General features: G+C 44.1%; 3 protein-coding genes across 4 annotated transcripts; 1 reads left to right on the plus strand and 2 right to left on the minus strand.

Annotated features, from left to right (window-relative positions):
* The first annotated feature begins 174 nt into the window (after window positions 1-174).
* Window positions 175-3,910, plus strand: LOC148411030 (proline-rich transmembrane protein 2). Of its 2 annotated transcripts, none has more exons than XM_088437259.1 (5): window positions 175-426; window positions 1,066-1,160; window positions 1,233-1,516; window positions 2,301-2,433; window positions 2,505-3,910. In XM_088437259.1, exons 2-5 carry the CDS (start codon window positions 1,070-1,072, stop codon window positions 2,522-2,524), a joined length of 528 nt encoding a protein of 175 aa, XP_088293385.1. In that variant the 5' UTR covers window positions 175-426; window positions 1,066-1,069; the 3' UTR covers window positions 2,525-3,910. The 2 variants fall into 2 exon arrangements, with proteins under 2 accessions (XP_088293385.1, XP_088293384.1); XM_088437258.1 differs by having other exon boundaries at window positions 178-426; window positions 1,030-1,160.
* A 2,418-nt stretch (window positions 3,911-6,328) lies between these two features.
* On the minus strand, window positions 6,329-9,465 carry LOC148411031 (serum amyloid P-component-like). Its single transcript, XM_088437244.1, has 8 exons — window positions 9,297-9,465; window positions 8,233-8,378; window positions 7,979-8,160; window positions 7,726-7,865; window positions 7,531-7,639; window positions 6,760-7,287; window positions 6,454-6,660; window positions 6,329-6,415 (listed from the first exon to the last, which is right to left on the minus strand). Exons 1-6 carry the CDS (start codon window positions 9,370-9,372, stop codon window positions 6,762-6,764), a joined length of 1,179 nt encoding a protein of 392 aa, XP_088293370.1. The 5' UTR covers window positions 9,373-9,465; the 3' UTR covers window positions 6,329-6,415; window positions 6,454-6,660; window positions 6,760-6,761.
* A 1,699-nt stretch (window positions 9,466-11,164) lies between these two features.
* Window positions 11,165-13,999, minus strand: LOC148411032 (C-reactive protein-like). Its single transcript, XM_088437243.1, has 6 exons — window positions 13,831-13,999; window positions 12,879-13,024; window positions 12,625-12,806; window positions 12,372-12,511; window positions 12,177-12,285; window positions 11,165-11,886 (listed from the first exon to the last, which is right to left on the minus strand). Exons 1-6 carry the CDS (start codon window positions 13,904-13,906, stop codon window positions 11,352-11,354), a joined length of 1,188 nt encoding a protein of 395 aa, XP_088293369.1. The 5' UTR covers window positions 13,907-13,999; the 3' UTR covers window positions 11,165-11,351.
* Window positions 14,000-15,106: the final 1,107 nt, after the last annotated feature.

Below are 15,106 nucleotides of genomic sequence, written 5' to 3' on the forward strand. Positions count from 1 at the left end.
ATGTTTAGCAAATGGAATTACGACTACAAACAGGAAACATACTTAATAATTTTTTCTTTTGAAAAGTTGAACACAAGCACGCATTTTACCATCGTTGTCTTGACGTTCACTCAATGAAAAGACCCTCTCACACACACACATTCCACCTACACACGCGCGCGCACACACACACACACCCTCCCCTCCCTTGCAGTTGTTGCAGTCAAGCTGCAGCAGTCTTCGTCGTCTTCATCATCATCATCATCATCAACAGACCGTCCAGCATTTGAACACCGGCTCACCATCATTTCATGCTGGGAAAAAAATAATGATCCTGATCAATGATCATCATTATTGATCGATATTGTTGTTATCGGTGGATTTTAGCTTTTTTCTTCAGCTCACAAAAAGAATGAATACGCTGCCGGTCCCGCTTTGTTAGAGCAGGTAAGAATTGTGTGTATGTGTGTGTGATTTGCAATTCTCATATTATGCCTTTGCGTGGACTTGTGTGTCATCACCTGAGTGGGGCATCACACCTTTATCCGAAACGCACACTTGCACCACTGGTGTGGCGTGTGTGTGTGCATGTGTGTGCGCTGGTAAGTAGATGAAAATTTTGGGGGGGCACAAGTGTGAGGTGTGGTTGATCGGGTCTCCGCCTCGATGGCTTTTCCAAATAAAACAGGAAGTGCGGTGTGTTTGGCGCTAACATGACAGATGAGGCAGGGATCGACCACCGGGTGGCGTCTGTTGCATCTGCCCTTTGCTAGCTCGCCGCTTTTTTATCCCGAAGAAGAAGCGGAAGTTGTCTGGTCAGCGGTCAATCACAGGGAATCGAACCTTGCGCGAGAACTGCAAACCATCTGTTTTTTTCTTTTTTTCATCTGCTTCGTCAGCAAGCTGATTGGCTGACTGTTGATGAGTCACTTGGCTTCGTTGAACGTCGGATTGGCTGCGGATCGTTTTGAAGTTTTTTTTCAGGGCGAGGCGTCGGCAATTGAGAAGATATTGATGATCACGGCAAAGAAATTCTTTTTTTGTTCCCAGCTGATCTTTTACATCCGTGTGGCCCCGCCCCTCCAGCAGCATGGACGGAGGCGGAGATGACGCAGCAGTCCAACAAGCCCCACCCCCTGCCACGGGTACCACGGATCACCTGGCAGTCAGCGGCGAGACCGGTAAGTAGGCCCCTCCCACTTGGGTTCTGTTCAATTAAAGGAGAAATTTGGACAGCTGGTCTCCGCCCTCAGGGAACGGCGTGCTTCCCGTGACGTCCACGTCCCCATCCAGCCCGGCCAAAGGGGGTCACGCCAACGGGCGCCCTCGTTCGGCCAGCCGATCGGGTTCGGCGGCGCCCAATTCCCCCAGGCCTTCGCTCAACTCCCCGCGGCCGTCCATCGGGCGCCGCCCCAGCGCCGCGACGGAGGGTCCGTCCAATGAGTCCAAACCTCGAGACTACCTGATGTTGGCCATCCTGTCCTGCTTCTGCCCGCTGTGGCCAATCAACATCGTGGCGCTCACCTTCTCCGTCATGGTACGTGCGAGCACGTTTGTGGGGACTACGGTTCCAGGCCGCTTGTATCCGCCATCTTGTTTTTTCATTCAAGACCACGACAGACCGATTCAGGGTCCGCATCGCTGCGCCTGATGGTCTCAATTTTCCCTCAATTGTGGACAAAACCGCAAGATAGTAGAAGTCCCCTACCTGGGGCTTGATCTCCTTCCTGAACAAGTGATGGAACCCCGTCTTCTTCCAACTGAGGACCGTAGCCTCAGATTTGGAGGTGCCGATTCTCATCCGAAACACGCCGGCGAGAATTGAAGAACGTGGTTCGACAGGCCGCATCTGCTGAGGCCACCAAACAGGATTCCTCAAAATCTTTCCTTAGAGTTTCAACAGAATTGGAGACAAAGGACAGATTTGGTTGAGACCAACCTGAGATCGAAAATACAGGTCCAGATCGTAAAAATTCTGCCCGAGTTTGGTTTTAGACACACGTGCTTCTACTCAATCGGGTTCTTTTACCTGTCGCTTGAGTAGGAGCACCTGTGACACGAGCCGACCTTCCGCACCGTCTCAGAATCCTTCGCTAACAGATGACGTTCCGCAACCTGAGGGACGGCTTCTGTACATTTGAACCAAGTACCTTCAAATCCTCAAGCCGCAAAAAATGTCCCTTTTAGAGAAAGTTAATAAAAACGTTAGCTATTCCATATGAAATGTATCCATAAAACATTCAAGTTTACGTTTGTCAGTGGCGATTCGATGCTAGCCGTAGCGCTAGCCGAGGCTAGCTGACGACGCGTTGTCGTTTCAGTCTCGTAACAGCCTGCAGCAAGGGAACGTGGACGGCGCCCGTCGTTTGGGCCGCAACGCCATGGTGCTCTCCGTGGTGGCCATCTTGGGAGGCATCGCCATCATCGCGGCGGCCATCGCGCTCAACCGCGAACGTAAGACGCGAAGATTTTTTTTTCCCGTTCGGGATCGATTCTGACACTCGTTTTTTGTTTTGTTCCGCCAGTGATTTTGAAATCAGGATAACGTCGCGGCGCCCCCCGCCGTCCGGAGGACACCCGGCACCGACTCTAGCTCTTGCACGACGAGCATGTGCCCGATGTTCTGCCTCCGTCACCTTGTTGCCATGGAGACCAACGGCATTCCTCGACGTTAGCGGCGAGGAACGTCTTCCGCATGAAAGCAAGTCCCAAGAAAGCGTTTTCCGCATTTGAATGTTTACAAAGCTCCGGCTCGTTTTGCGCCGTCCGTTACCATGGCGACCGCTCGTCACATGTTGGCGGACGCGCTTAAGGTCACGGAGGGGTCCCGTGTAACGCTGCATGTTTTGAACGTTGGACACCTTGCCACACGGCCGCCTTTCAGTAGCACTTTGTAAATAGGCGTAGCATTTTGATCATCGATTATTGCTTTCATACTTAATTGATAAATCGGATTTTTATTATTAAATGAGCGTCATTTGTCCTAAACATTATTTCAAACTGACATTGCGCGAAGAAATCGGCTTTCAGATCCAGATTCGGTCCGAAACATTCGTTAGCGAAAACACTCATTGATTTCCAAAGTAAAAGCGATGGTTTGCAAACGTCTTATTTTGAAAAAGACAATCAAGAAATCGTAAAGCGTTTACTGTGGAGAGGCTAAGAAACGAGACTTTTAGTTCAAACAAGGGATAATCGATGATCGAAATAGTTGTCGATTAATTTGCTAATTGATTAATCGATGAATTGTTGCACTCTAATTAGCATGCTGGTTTACTAATAAATAATATGCTAACCAACCATTAGCGCCACCAAGCTAACCTCTGCAAACATCGGAGCAGTTTGGTCTCGCGTGCGCATGAAAATCATATTCTATCGACAAATAATTTTGCCTGCCGCACGATCGTTCACCGACTTGACGCTAACGTGTCCGTTTTCAGTATTAGCGAGCCAAAGTGTGAGCAGGATTTATCGTGGCCCAACAAACGTTTTGCGGCATATAGCTTTGCTTTTTTTCTTTCACATTGATACGATTTTATTTCGATAAACTCTTAAATCTTAACTACATGAAAGCTTGAATTTATATTCTGACCCCACCCCAAAAAAAAAAAAAAAAAAAAATCCATCCGGCAAAAGATTGTTTACGAAAATCTGACTTGAAGCTAATGTGGCCGTTTAAGTTTACGAAAAATGAAAAATTGATTAAAAAAAAAAGTTGGTTTTTATTTGATTTGCTGACATTTTTTCTTTCAAATGTGTCCACGGCAACACCGTTTGCACTATTACTTTTTAACATGTGACCTTTGTATTTTTCTATTTCAATCCTCTTTTGTACCACCCACTCAGCTGCTTCACGGATATTATGGGATGTTTATCAGTTGCATGCACACATTTATAAGACTTGGAAAAATAAAGCTCTCTTTACATGTGACTCCTGATCCTATCTCAATTATTGATGAGGGAAAGTGAACCTCGGGGTGTTGCGAGGACCCAGGCGCGTTGTCACGGCAACGGTTATTACGGGACCGGGAAGCGAGCGGGATGCAGAGATGACATCAACTGTAATTTCACATCACTCGTTGAATTATTCAGGGAGCTTGGTGTGTGTGTGTGCGTGTGTGCGTGTGTGTGTGCATGTGTGTGTGTGCATGCGTGCATGCTTGCGTGCGCAGGCGCGCATGTGTGGGTGTTTCTCATCTCACCAACACAATGTCAAGATTAACCACGAGTTTACATTGTCAACTCATTCGATCCCAAAGACATATTTTTATGCTTTTTTTCCACATGTATTCAATCCCAGGTACTTTTTAAAACATATTTTTTCCATGTGTTTAAAGTATTTGGCCAAAGGAGTGTGAGTGGCCGGTACTACATCGAGTGTTAAAGTAATCCAGTACTTTAAGTACGATAGTATGTAATTCAGTAACAAAGTGGTTGCCTACTTGATTTAGTTAGTACTTGAATGCTTATAGTAGTTAATTGCTTCATGACTTTTATTGCCTTTACGATGAATGAATAAGGATTGAACCGCTGAAGTCTTCACCCGTGGGGGAAATCTGGACCCGATTCGGACTCATAGATGTTTTTAATGCATGCTATCAAAGGAAATAACATACAAAAAAAAACTCTAGGAGGCTAAAATATTGCATGGACTGTCAAAACATGTTGACTTTCAATATGCCGTCCTGCCATCCCTAATATGCTTGCAAACGGGAGGTCGAGAGGTACACCCTGCAGATGGCAAATTTAGCCCATGTGGGCTGGTTTACTGCCATTAAAAGGAAATATCAATAAATATCAATATATATACAAATCAATACCCATTGTTTCATCATGCATTTCCCCTGATTTTTGCATCAATCCATTCAACAGCAACTCGCAAACAGGGTGCAATTGAAGTTATTGTGTTGGGACCCCAAAACCCCCACGAGGCGCTAGCGGACAACTTACGACATTTGCTAGCCTTTCAATGACTTCCTTGAATGGCTTAGCCTGACTCCCGTAATGCAAAGCTCTTGCTCTTCATAGTAGTTGACAGAAGGCTTTGATTCAAGCACTAATGTTGCAGGAAAGCGCTTTTTTGCCGCAGAGAATTTGTCTTTTTTTCGGAGAAAAAAAAGGCCATATATAGTAAGGCATTTTGGGGGAAAAAAACAAATGACCATCTGTAGCATAGGTCTCAAAACGCCTGTCCCGGAGGGCCGCAATCCTGCATGTTTTCGATTCTTCTCTCTCGAGCACACCCGATTCAACGATGACCTCGTCAGCAAGCACTGCAGGAGCTTGAAAATGATGTGAATCGTTTGAATATGCTGCGTTTGAGAGAGAAGAAACAAAATCATGCAGGATTGCGGCCCTCCAGGACTGGAGTTTGAGACCTATGATTAAAGTAAGCTCAACAGCTTGCTGTAAATGAATCGAATAAGGGAAACAATTACAACGGATGGATGTCATTTATTTATTGATCGTTCAAATTATTGATCATTTAAAAAAGGACGGTTATGAGCAACTTAAGGGGGGGGGGGGCAGCTGCTTCAGATATACTCTGACCTGACAACAAAGCGGTACGTATATTTTTCGTTAGGACACGGGTAGGCAGGAACCGTGGTTCCGTTGCCGGCAACGTCTGCCAAATCATTTTCGAACCGCTGAACCTGACACACATACTTGCCCTTACAAATGACAAGGAGCTGCTTCCGGTAGACGATGTCGTCCTGATGGGTTACGTTGTCGGGGGACAGCATCGCCGCGGGGAGCGACTCGCAAATCCGACCTTGGGCGGAACGCTCGCTTTGGGTCTCGAAGCACACTCCAAGACTCGGCGGCGTAGATCCTGGGCCGGTACTGGTCACCTCGGATGAATTTTGGAGAGGTGAGCTTGCTAAAGAGGAGCACGTTGAACTGCATAGCTTGCAGCATCTTCTCTCGATATAGGTTCTTATGAACGTCATAAAGGGACGAGATGACGTCCAGCTGGGTTTAAGTAGCACAAACTGGGCGTCTGCAGTGGACATCAGTTGTTTTTGCTCCGAGACGCCATCTGGTGGAGTTACCTCATTGCAATCGCCGGGATTCAGGACAAGTCATTTGCCAGTTGGACAAATAGTTTCCAAATGAAAAGCTTTGGCATAAATTGGGATTTGTAGGTTAATCACAATTTGTCAAATGGGGTTTTAATTTTACAGCAGTGACTTATCACGTGACGTGTTGTACTACTGAAAAAGGCTTTTTAGGTCGTGGGCGTGACAACAAAATGAATTCTGCATTTACAAGTCAAATGAATTCTGTACAAGTCTTGTATTGGGGAAAACCACAGTGCTTTACGCTTTCATGTGAGGGGGAGAAAAACGAGTTTTGATACTGCTTTATTTGAATCAAAATGGAGAAAGAAGTTCATGTGACATTACAATGGAACAAAAAAGTGAAGAAATAACACCTGTATCTTTGTGGAACAAAAAAGTGAAGAAATAACACCTGTATCTTTGAGAAACTCAACCTTTTCTGCATTATTAAACTAGTTAGGTCATTGACAATTTGCAAAAGCATACAGTAGGCATGTGATTCGTGTTCACTGATAGTTCGCAAAAAAAGCCATTTTTGGATGAAGTAACATAGCAACAAGCAATGCGGACCACAAGGCAGTCGTCGTGTGAAAGAGTCCTCATTGCACCGACCGCTCATCTGAAAAAAGACAAAGACGGCAGTTGAGATTTGGAACTCACCCAATCCCACACTGTTTTGAAGCGCTTTAAAGCACTCATCAATTGCTTTGATAAATACCTTTATTGGATTTTGGTCGGATTTACATAAAACAGGTCATCATCTTCCACCGAAACCTGGCCAGTGATTTCAAAGCGGAGGGCTCCCCAGTTGAGCACGTTGCCAGGCGTGAATTTCAAGCCAAGTTGGTACTTTCGGATGTCATCTGGAGGGAGGACGTGGTCCCACATGTGAACTTGTGACATCCTGCCGACGAAGGACCGGCCCACATGAAAGCCTCCCCCGTAAGAAACCTGGTGTTGGCCCAGGATGATGCTGGGATCCTCAAAGATGGCATTTGAGCTTACAAATTTCTTGACGGTGGGTCGGCTGTCCAGCCACAAGCGGGCCTCGCCACTTGAAGAGCTCCAGGTGACGCACAATGCGTGCCAATTGGCTGGAGTAGGAGCCAGAACTGGAAAGTTTTGGGAGCGGCCATTGACAGAAATGTCAAAGCTGTTCTCGTTCTTCGTGATCAACAAGGCATTGTGCTCATCAACTGTAGCCAGAGAGAAGAGGGAGGAGCTTCTGCTGACAGTTGTCACAAATCTAAACAAAAAAGCAAGTTAGCAATTAAGCCTTTGACCAGAAAGCATTAACTTCAGTCCACGACGACACACCCATTCTTTCTCTCATACTACAAATTGATATTTGCACACTATTTCAATTATCAAAAAAAACTACTATTGTACATTCTTGAAAATTTCATTTCTACAATTGTATGTATTCAAAGTTCAAAATGGTGGGGCTAAAACTAGTGAAAGTAAGCAGAAGGTGCCACTGACTGCTTACCTCATACAGAGGGTTAATCCCGACATCTGTGTCTCATCGGTCTCCAGTGACAGTTTCACGCGATCTTGGGCAGTTTCCCTCGAGAAGACAAAGACTTTGCCGGTGAGGTCTGCGCACCCATCAAGGACAATGAAAACATTACCGCTTGCATTGAAATGAAAAGATTTTTATTTTCGGCCTGTAACTGTAGCGCACCCATCGAGTAGCGTCTTTTGCAAATGTAATTCTTCTCCTTGTCGCAGAGGACGTTAAACCAGCTACCCCCATAGACGGACGACATGGCAGCACAGTTCGCACCGTCGGTGCCATCGGCGGGATGATTTTCCGCCCAGTACCTGCAAACAAACACATTTTCCTGCCTCTTTTTGCACCAGTGAAATCCACCTCGCAAATAATGACTAGGGGGAAACCGAGACGCGTTTTCTCAGATTTGAGCGCTGCCACTTACGCTTTGGATTCGTCGAAAAGACTTCCGTCGGTCCACATCCACTCTGCCTTTGTGTCCTCTTTCGTCAGGCCCAGGCAGTCGAAAAGAATTCTGTCGGTCCACATCCACTCTGCCTTTGTGTCCTCTTTCGTCAGGCCCAGCCAGGCTATGTCCACTTCTCCCAATTTTGTTCTGAGCCATTTCTACACGGAATCAAAAACGTGTTACTGGTGAATGCGGTAGAAGTGAGAGAGGTAAAGGGGAGCTCATTTGACCTTCTCCTCGTTGTCCAGAACGCTCGTCAAGTTGCTGTCCTTTGTCAGGCAGTAGTCGTTGGCCTCTTCCCATGTCTTGGTGTCTCCGGAGAAGAAGTAACAACTGTGCCGGTGTTTCTGCCAACCTGTGGGACACGCGCACAGGCCTGGAAAGAGGAGGACACACAACGTAGTTGAACAAAGCAAGTGCAATTTGACCATTTAGTATGGGAGAAATAAGAACCTGTTACTGAATGTCCTGACTCTTCATAAAGAATGCAAAACCATGAACATGAGTGGGGACAACATTTGACGAATGTCAAAATAATGACATGCGGAAGATTAAGTCCTGAAAGAACTCCCTGTGTGGCGGACACTAGGACCATGTCTCTCACCCAGTAGGCACGTCGCTATGATCCTTTGATGCTTTGAACCTGTTGGCTTTGTCTTTGCTGTTTTGGACTTTGTTGTAGCAGTTTTGTGATGGCATGCGAAGAGTAAAGATCTCCCTTAACAGAACAACTAATGTGGTTTCTTCGCCTCGCCACATTGGCCATGATTTTTTTTTTTTAATTTGAAGGCCAAAACTGTTTTAAAATACATTCAATAAATAAATTCATTTGCAAGTTTCTGAAGTAAAAAAAAAAACAAAACGGTCGAACTCTTACACATTGTCCCTTTAAAGAAGGTCTACCTTATAAACGTCAATGTCAAGTCGACTGATCTGGGGATTTATTCTGACGTTTGAGCTCTGCGGAGCTCCTTTGAAGATCCCAAATAGCCTTCACCTTTACCAAAAACAACCCAGCTTGTTCGAATGAGACTGGAAAATCCTTTTAACGAGGGAGAAGCTTTATTTGATCGTTTTTATAACTTCACTTTAGGGACTGTAACATAAACAAAACATTTTGCGACGAGGAATCTAAAAATCAAATACAATTTAGAGACGTTATGTCACGGGGCAATATACAGAATTAGACGTCACGTTTGTAAGTCCGCAACATTTCAAAGCCCACCCGTCGCCGTTGAAACTGTGCAACATGACTTCTCAAATTTCAATAAAAGTACACGAATGTTCAACTCACCAGGACCGAGAAGGACGCTGAAGACAAGAAGGAGAATGCCTTGGCTTTTTTTGATCATCCCGAAGCCTCTGGCCATTGCGAAACGCTTCAAACGGTTAGACGCTTGACCTGCCAGAAAATCGGACCCGAGTCCCTCAACTGTCCTGGAACGAGTAAACTACAAGGGCGAGGGGGTCTTTTATGACGTATAAGGGTAAAACGCATCAAAGAACAACGGCAACGGCTTTACGCTTCAAAGGGTAAAACGCATCAAAGAACAACGGCAACGGCTTTACGCTTCATTCGCTATGAAGTGAATGAAGAAAATAATCACGATTCCAATTTTTATTGATGAAACTCACATTACTATTCAATTTTTTGTTAAACAAAGCGCACATTATCATCATCATCATCATCATCATCATCATCATCATCATCATCATCATCATTATTATTATTATTATTGTTGTTATTATTATTATTATTATTATTATTATTATTATTATTATTATTATTATTATTATTATTATTATTATTATTATTATTATTATTAAGCACAACACGTTGCTTGCTGATGAAGAGCAAGTTGTTGGAAGCTAGGATGCCCTGATTTTCACAAATAAAAGCAGACACGACAAGTTGGCCGAAACTAAAACATGCAATAAATTCTCTCCAGGATTCAATGATAGCAATTTTAATTGGCGGTTGTGTTGTCAAGGGATTACGATGCATTTTTTCTGCACCCGAGTCAGATGATTTTGATTATCTGCCAACAGTCCCCAATCGATGGACAGAAAAAATCAATCAAATTTGTCTTGTTTTTTATCATAAAAAAAGGAAAAATTACTGTTTACAATAAAAGTTCAGCACCTTGAACGTTGCTGAGGATGTTGTGGTTTAAACCACGGAACCTAAAACATTCAAACGTTTTCCCAACAACTGTGCTTATTTCTCCCGTTTCCGGCTTTGTTGTCATGCTGCTGGCAATATCTGTGCACTTTTCTAGGCCTTAAAAATGGGGGGACGACGACGTCAACAAAATAACATGAAAAGTTCGTAACTCAGATGTTTTTCTTCCGGTCAACTCGAATCGCTAATCCAATTCACGCGAGTAGCCCTAGTGATTAAGTTGCAATGCCTTGCCCCCAGCATTTGGCCACGTTTCAACCTTTAGCTGTGAAGACACGTCAGAAATAGTTGGGTGCATTTCAAACAATATTCCATTAAAAGGCTGAAAATGTGCTGCCAACGGACTCCAGAGGTTCCCTGGCATTTCCGAATAGGTCTACTCGGTAACCGCGTCAACGATTTAAATGCTGCCATCTAGTGGCTGGTAGACCTAGTTGCAGTCGCCGGGCTTCTTATGGATGAAAATGAGAATATGCGAGTTTCGGTGAAAGGTGGGTTTTGTTTCATGTATAAGGTGGGTTTTGTTTTCTGTATGTGGGCAGATGGGCGTGTAAAAGTTCAAGACGGATGCGTGTTGACTGAACCTTGTTTGGTTTACCTGAGCGACTATGATGCCTAGTCATGTGCCGGTTGCTATAAATCCAGGAGAAATACAGGGACATATAGTTTCCATGAAAAGCTTTGGCATTAACTGGGCTTTGTAGGTTAATGATTGAAATGATCATTTTCAGCCTCAAGTGGGTTTTTATTTGATTTAATGCTGGTGTAAAAAAAAAAAAGGCCATAAATATTTTTTGATAGCGGACTTTTATCACGTAACTTGTTGTAGTGAAAAAGGCTCACTATTTTAGTTGATGGGCGTAGTAACAACATGGATTCTGGAGTCTACAAAACAATTTTGTCGGGCCATTTACAAGTCCCTTTATTGGGGATAAAACCACTGTACGCTCTAATAAGAGTGCAAAGGGGAGAAAAGCACAAAGTTTTGATGCTGCTTTATTTGAACCAACGTGGAAAAACAAGTTCATGTGACATTACAATGGAACAGTAAGTGAAGAAATAACAATTTGATCATTAAACTCTCAATCTCTTGCTGCATTAATAACTAGATAAGTCATTGTCATTTTGTAAAATCATACAGTAGGTGGTAGCATTTGTGATTAGCGTTCACTGACAGGATTGGATTTTGGTCGGATTTACATGAAACAGGTCATCATCTTCCACCGAAACCTGGCCAGTGATTTCAAAGTGGAGGGCTTCCCAGTTGAGCACGTTGCCAGGCGTGATTATCAAGCCAAGTTGGTACTTTCGGATTTCATCTGGAGGGAGGTCGTGGTCCCACATGTGAACTTGTGACATCCTGCCGACGAAGGACCGGCCCACATCAAAGCCTCCCCCGTAAGAATCCTGGTCTTGGCCTAGGATGATGATGGGCTTCTCAAAGATGGCCTTTGAGCTTACAAATTTCTGGATGGTGGGTCGGCCGTCCAGCCACAAGTGGGCCTCGCCACTTGAAGAGCTCCAGGTGACGCACGATGTGTGCCAATTGGCTGGAGTAAGAGCCGGAACTGGAAAGTTTTGGGAGCGGCCATTGACAGAAATGTCAAAGCTGTTCTCGTTCTTCGTGATCAACAAGGCATCGTGCTCATACGCTGTAGCCAGAGAGAAGAGGGAGGAGCTTCTGCATACATCGGTCACAAATCTAAAAAAAAAAAAAACATAAATACATTAAAAGCCAAGTTAGCAATTAGCCCTTACTCCTGAAGCACCAGTTCTTGAGGGCCAGTGTCCTGCATGTTTTCCAAATGTTTCCTATTCAACACACCCGCTCATTCCTCTCATACTACAAATTGATATTTTAATTGAAATTACATTCGCCATTACATTCATCAAAACTACTATCGTACACTTTGGAAATGACAGCAAAATTGAGTTTAAAATGGTGGGGCTAAAACCAGTGAAAGTAAGCGGAAGGTGCCACTGACTGCTTACCTCATACAGAGGGTTAATCCCGACATCTGTGTCTCATCGGTCTCCAGTGACAGTTTCACGCGATCTTGGGCAGGTTCCCCCGAGAAGACAAAGACTTTGCCGGTGAGGTCTGCGCACCCATCAAGGACAATGAAAACATTACCGCTTGCATTGAAATGAAAAGATTTTTCTTTTCGGCCTGTAACTGTAGCGCACCCATCATGTAGCGTCTTTTGCAAATGTAATTCTTCTCGTCGTCGCAGAGGACGTTAAACCAGCTACCCCCCGAGACGGACGACATGGCAGCACAGTTCGCACAGTCGGTGCCATCGGCGGGATGATTTTCCGCCCAGAACCTGCAAACAAACACATTTTCCTGCCTCTTTTTGCACCAGTGAAATCCACCTCGCAACAAATGACTAGGGGGAAACCGAGACACGTTTTCTCAGATTTGAGCGCTGCCACTTACGCTTTGGATTTGTCGAAAAAACTTCCGTCGGTCCACATCCACCCTGCCTTTGTGTCCTTTTTAGTCATGCCCCACAAGTGTAAAAAATCTCCGCCGGCCCACATCCACCCTGCCTTTGTGTCCTGTTTCTTCAGGCCCAGCCAGGCTATGTCCTTTTCGCCCAACGTTGTACTCAGCCATTCCTACAATGAATCAAAAACATGATACTCGTGAATGCGGTAGAAGTGAGAGAAGTGGAGGTGAGCTCATTTGACCTTCTCCTCGTCGTCCAGAACGCTCGTCAAGTTGCTTTCCTTTGTCAGGCAGAAGTCCTTGGCCGCTTCCCATGTCTTGGTGTCTCCGGAGAAGAAGTAACAACTGTGCCGGTGTTTCTGCCAACCTGTGGGACACGCGCACAGGCCTGGAAAGAGAAGGACACACAACGTAGTTGAACAAAGCAAGTGCAATTTGACCATTTAGTATGGGAGAAATAAGAACCTGTTACTGAATGTCCTGACTCTTCATAAAGAATGCAAAACCATGAACATGAGTGGGGACAACATTTGATGAATGTCAAAATAATGACATGTTCAAGATTAAGTACTGAAAGAACTCCCTGTGTGGCGGACACTAGGACCATGTCTCTCACCCAGTAGGCACTCGTTATGATCCTTTGATGCTTTGAACCTGTTGGCTTTGTCTTTGCTGTTTAAACTGTTTTAAAATACATTCAATAAATAAATTCATTTGCAAGTTTCTGAAGTAAAAAAAAAAAAACAAAACGGTCGAACTCTTACACATTGTCCCTTTAAAGAAGGTCTACCTTATAAACGTCAATGTCAAGTCGACTGATCTGGGGCTTTATTTTATTCTGACGTTTGAGCTCTGCGGAGCTCCTTTGAAGATCCCAAATAGCCTTCACCTTTACCAAAAACAACCCAGCTTGTTCGAATGAGACTGGAAAATCCTTTTAACGAGGGAGAAGCTTTATTTGATCGTTTTTCTAACTTCACTTTAGGGACTGTAACATAAACAAAACATTTTGCGACGAGGAATCTAAAAATCAAATACAATTTAGAGACGTTATGTCGCGGGGCAATATACAGAATTAGACGTCACGTTTGTAAGTCCGTATATTAGCAACATTTCAAAGCCCACCCGTCGCCGTTGAAACTGTGCAACATGACTTCTCAAATTTCAATAAAAGTACACGAATGTTCAACTCACCAAGACCGAGAAGGACGCTGAAGACAAGAAGGAGAATGCCTTGGCTTTTATTGATCATCCCGAAGCCTCTGGCCATTGCGAAACGCTTCAAACGGTTAGACGCTTGACCTGCCAGAAAATCGGACCCGAGTCCCTCAACTGTCCTGGAACGAATGACGCTCCAGTAAACTACAAGGGCGAGGGGGTCTTTTATGACGTATAAGGGTAAAACGCATCAAAGAACAACGGCAACGGCTTTACGCTTCAAAGGGTAAAACGCATCAAAGAACAACGGCAACGGCTTTACGCTTCATTCGCTATGAAGTGAATGAAGAAAATAATCACGATTCCAATTTTTATTGATGAAACTCACATTACTATTCAATTTTTTGTTAAACAAAGCGCACATTATCATCATCATCATCATCATCATCATCATCATCATCATCATCATCATCATCATCATTATTATTATTATTATTATTATTATTATTATTATTATTATTATTATTATTATTATTATTATTATTATTATTATAAAGCACAACACGTTGCTTGCTGATGAAGAGCAAGTTGTTGGAAGCTAGGATGCCCTGATTTTCACAAATAAAAGCAGACACGACAAGTTGGCCGAAACTAAAACATGCAATAAATTCTCTCCAGGATTCAATGATAGCAATTTTAATTGGCGGTTGTGTTGTCAAGGGATTACGATGCATTTTTTCTGCACCCGAGTCAGATGATTTTGATTATCTGCCAACAGTCCCCAATCGATGGACAGAAAAAATCAATCAAATTTGTCTTGTTTTTTATAATAAAAAAAGGAAAAATTACTGTTTACAATAAAAGTTCAGCACCTTGAACGTTGCTGAGGATGTTGTGGTTTAAACCACGGAACCTAAAACATTCAAACGTTTTCCCAGCAACTGTGCTTATTTCTCCCGTTTCCGGCTTTGTTGTCATGCTGCTGGCAATATCTGTGCACTTTTCTCGGCCTTAAAAATGGGGGGACGACGACGACAACAAAATAACATGAAAAGTTTGTAACTCAGATGTTTTTCTTCCGGTCAACTCGAATCGCTAATCCAATTCACGCGAGTAGCCCTAGTGATTAAGTTGCAATGCCTTGCCCCCAGCATTTGGCCACGTTTCAACCTTTAGCTGTGAAGACATGTCAGAAATAGTTGGGTGCATTTCAAACAATATTCCATTAAAAGGCTGAAAATGTGCTGCCAACGGACTCCAGAGGTTCCCTGGCATTTCCGAATAGGTCCACTCGGTAACCGCGTCAACGATT

This window comes from Hippichthys cyanospilos, chromosome 16 (genome assembly GCF_059441005.1).
Source record: "Hippichthys cyanospilos isolate Australia breed blue-spotted pipefish chromosome 16, RoL_Hcya_1.0, whole genome shotgun sequence".
Classification (NCBI taxonomy): Eukaryota; Metazoa; Chordata; class Actinopteri; order Syngnathiformes; family Syngnathidae; genus Hippichthys; species Hippichthys cyanospilos.

Coding starts and splice junctions, on each gene's coding strand:
- LOC148411030 (XM_088437259.1), top strand. CDS start 1,070: ATGGACGGAGGCGGAGATGACGCAGCAGTCCAACAAGCCCCACCCCCT. Junction 1,161..1,232: donor GGCAGTCAGCGGCGAGACCG/GTAAGTAGGCCC, acceptor CTCCGCCCTCAG/GGAACGGCGTGCTTCCCGTG. Junction 2,434..2,504: donor CATCGCGCTCAACCGCGAAC/GTAAGACGCGAA, acceptor TTGTTCCGCCAG/TGATTTTGAAATCAGGATAA.
- LOC148411031 (XM_088437244.1), bottom strand. CDS start 9,372: ATGGCCAGAGGCTTCGGGATGATCAAAAAAAGCCAAGGCATTCTCCTT. Junction 8,161..8,232: donor TTCTGGACAACGAGGAGAAG/GTCAAATGAGCT, acceptor GATTCCGTGTAG/AAATGGCTCAGAACAAAATT. Junction 7,640..7,725: donor CAAAAGACGCTACTCGATGG/GTGCGCTACAGT, acceptor ATGGGTGCGCAG/ACCTCACCGGCAAAGTCTTT.
- LOC148411032 (XM_088437243.1), bottom strand. CDS start 13,906: ATGGCCAGAGGCTTCGGGATGATCAATAAAAGCCAAGGCATTCTCCTT. Junction 13,025..13,830: donor CAGCGTCCTTCTCGGTCTTG/GTGAGTTGAACA, acceptor TTCTCTTTCCAG/GCCTGTGCGCGTGTCCCACA. Junction 12,286..12,371: donor CAAAAGACGCTACATGATGG/GTGCGCTACAGT, acceptor ATGGGTGCGCAG/ACCTCACCGGCAAAGTCTTT.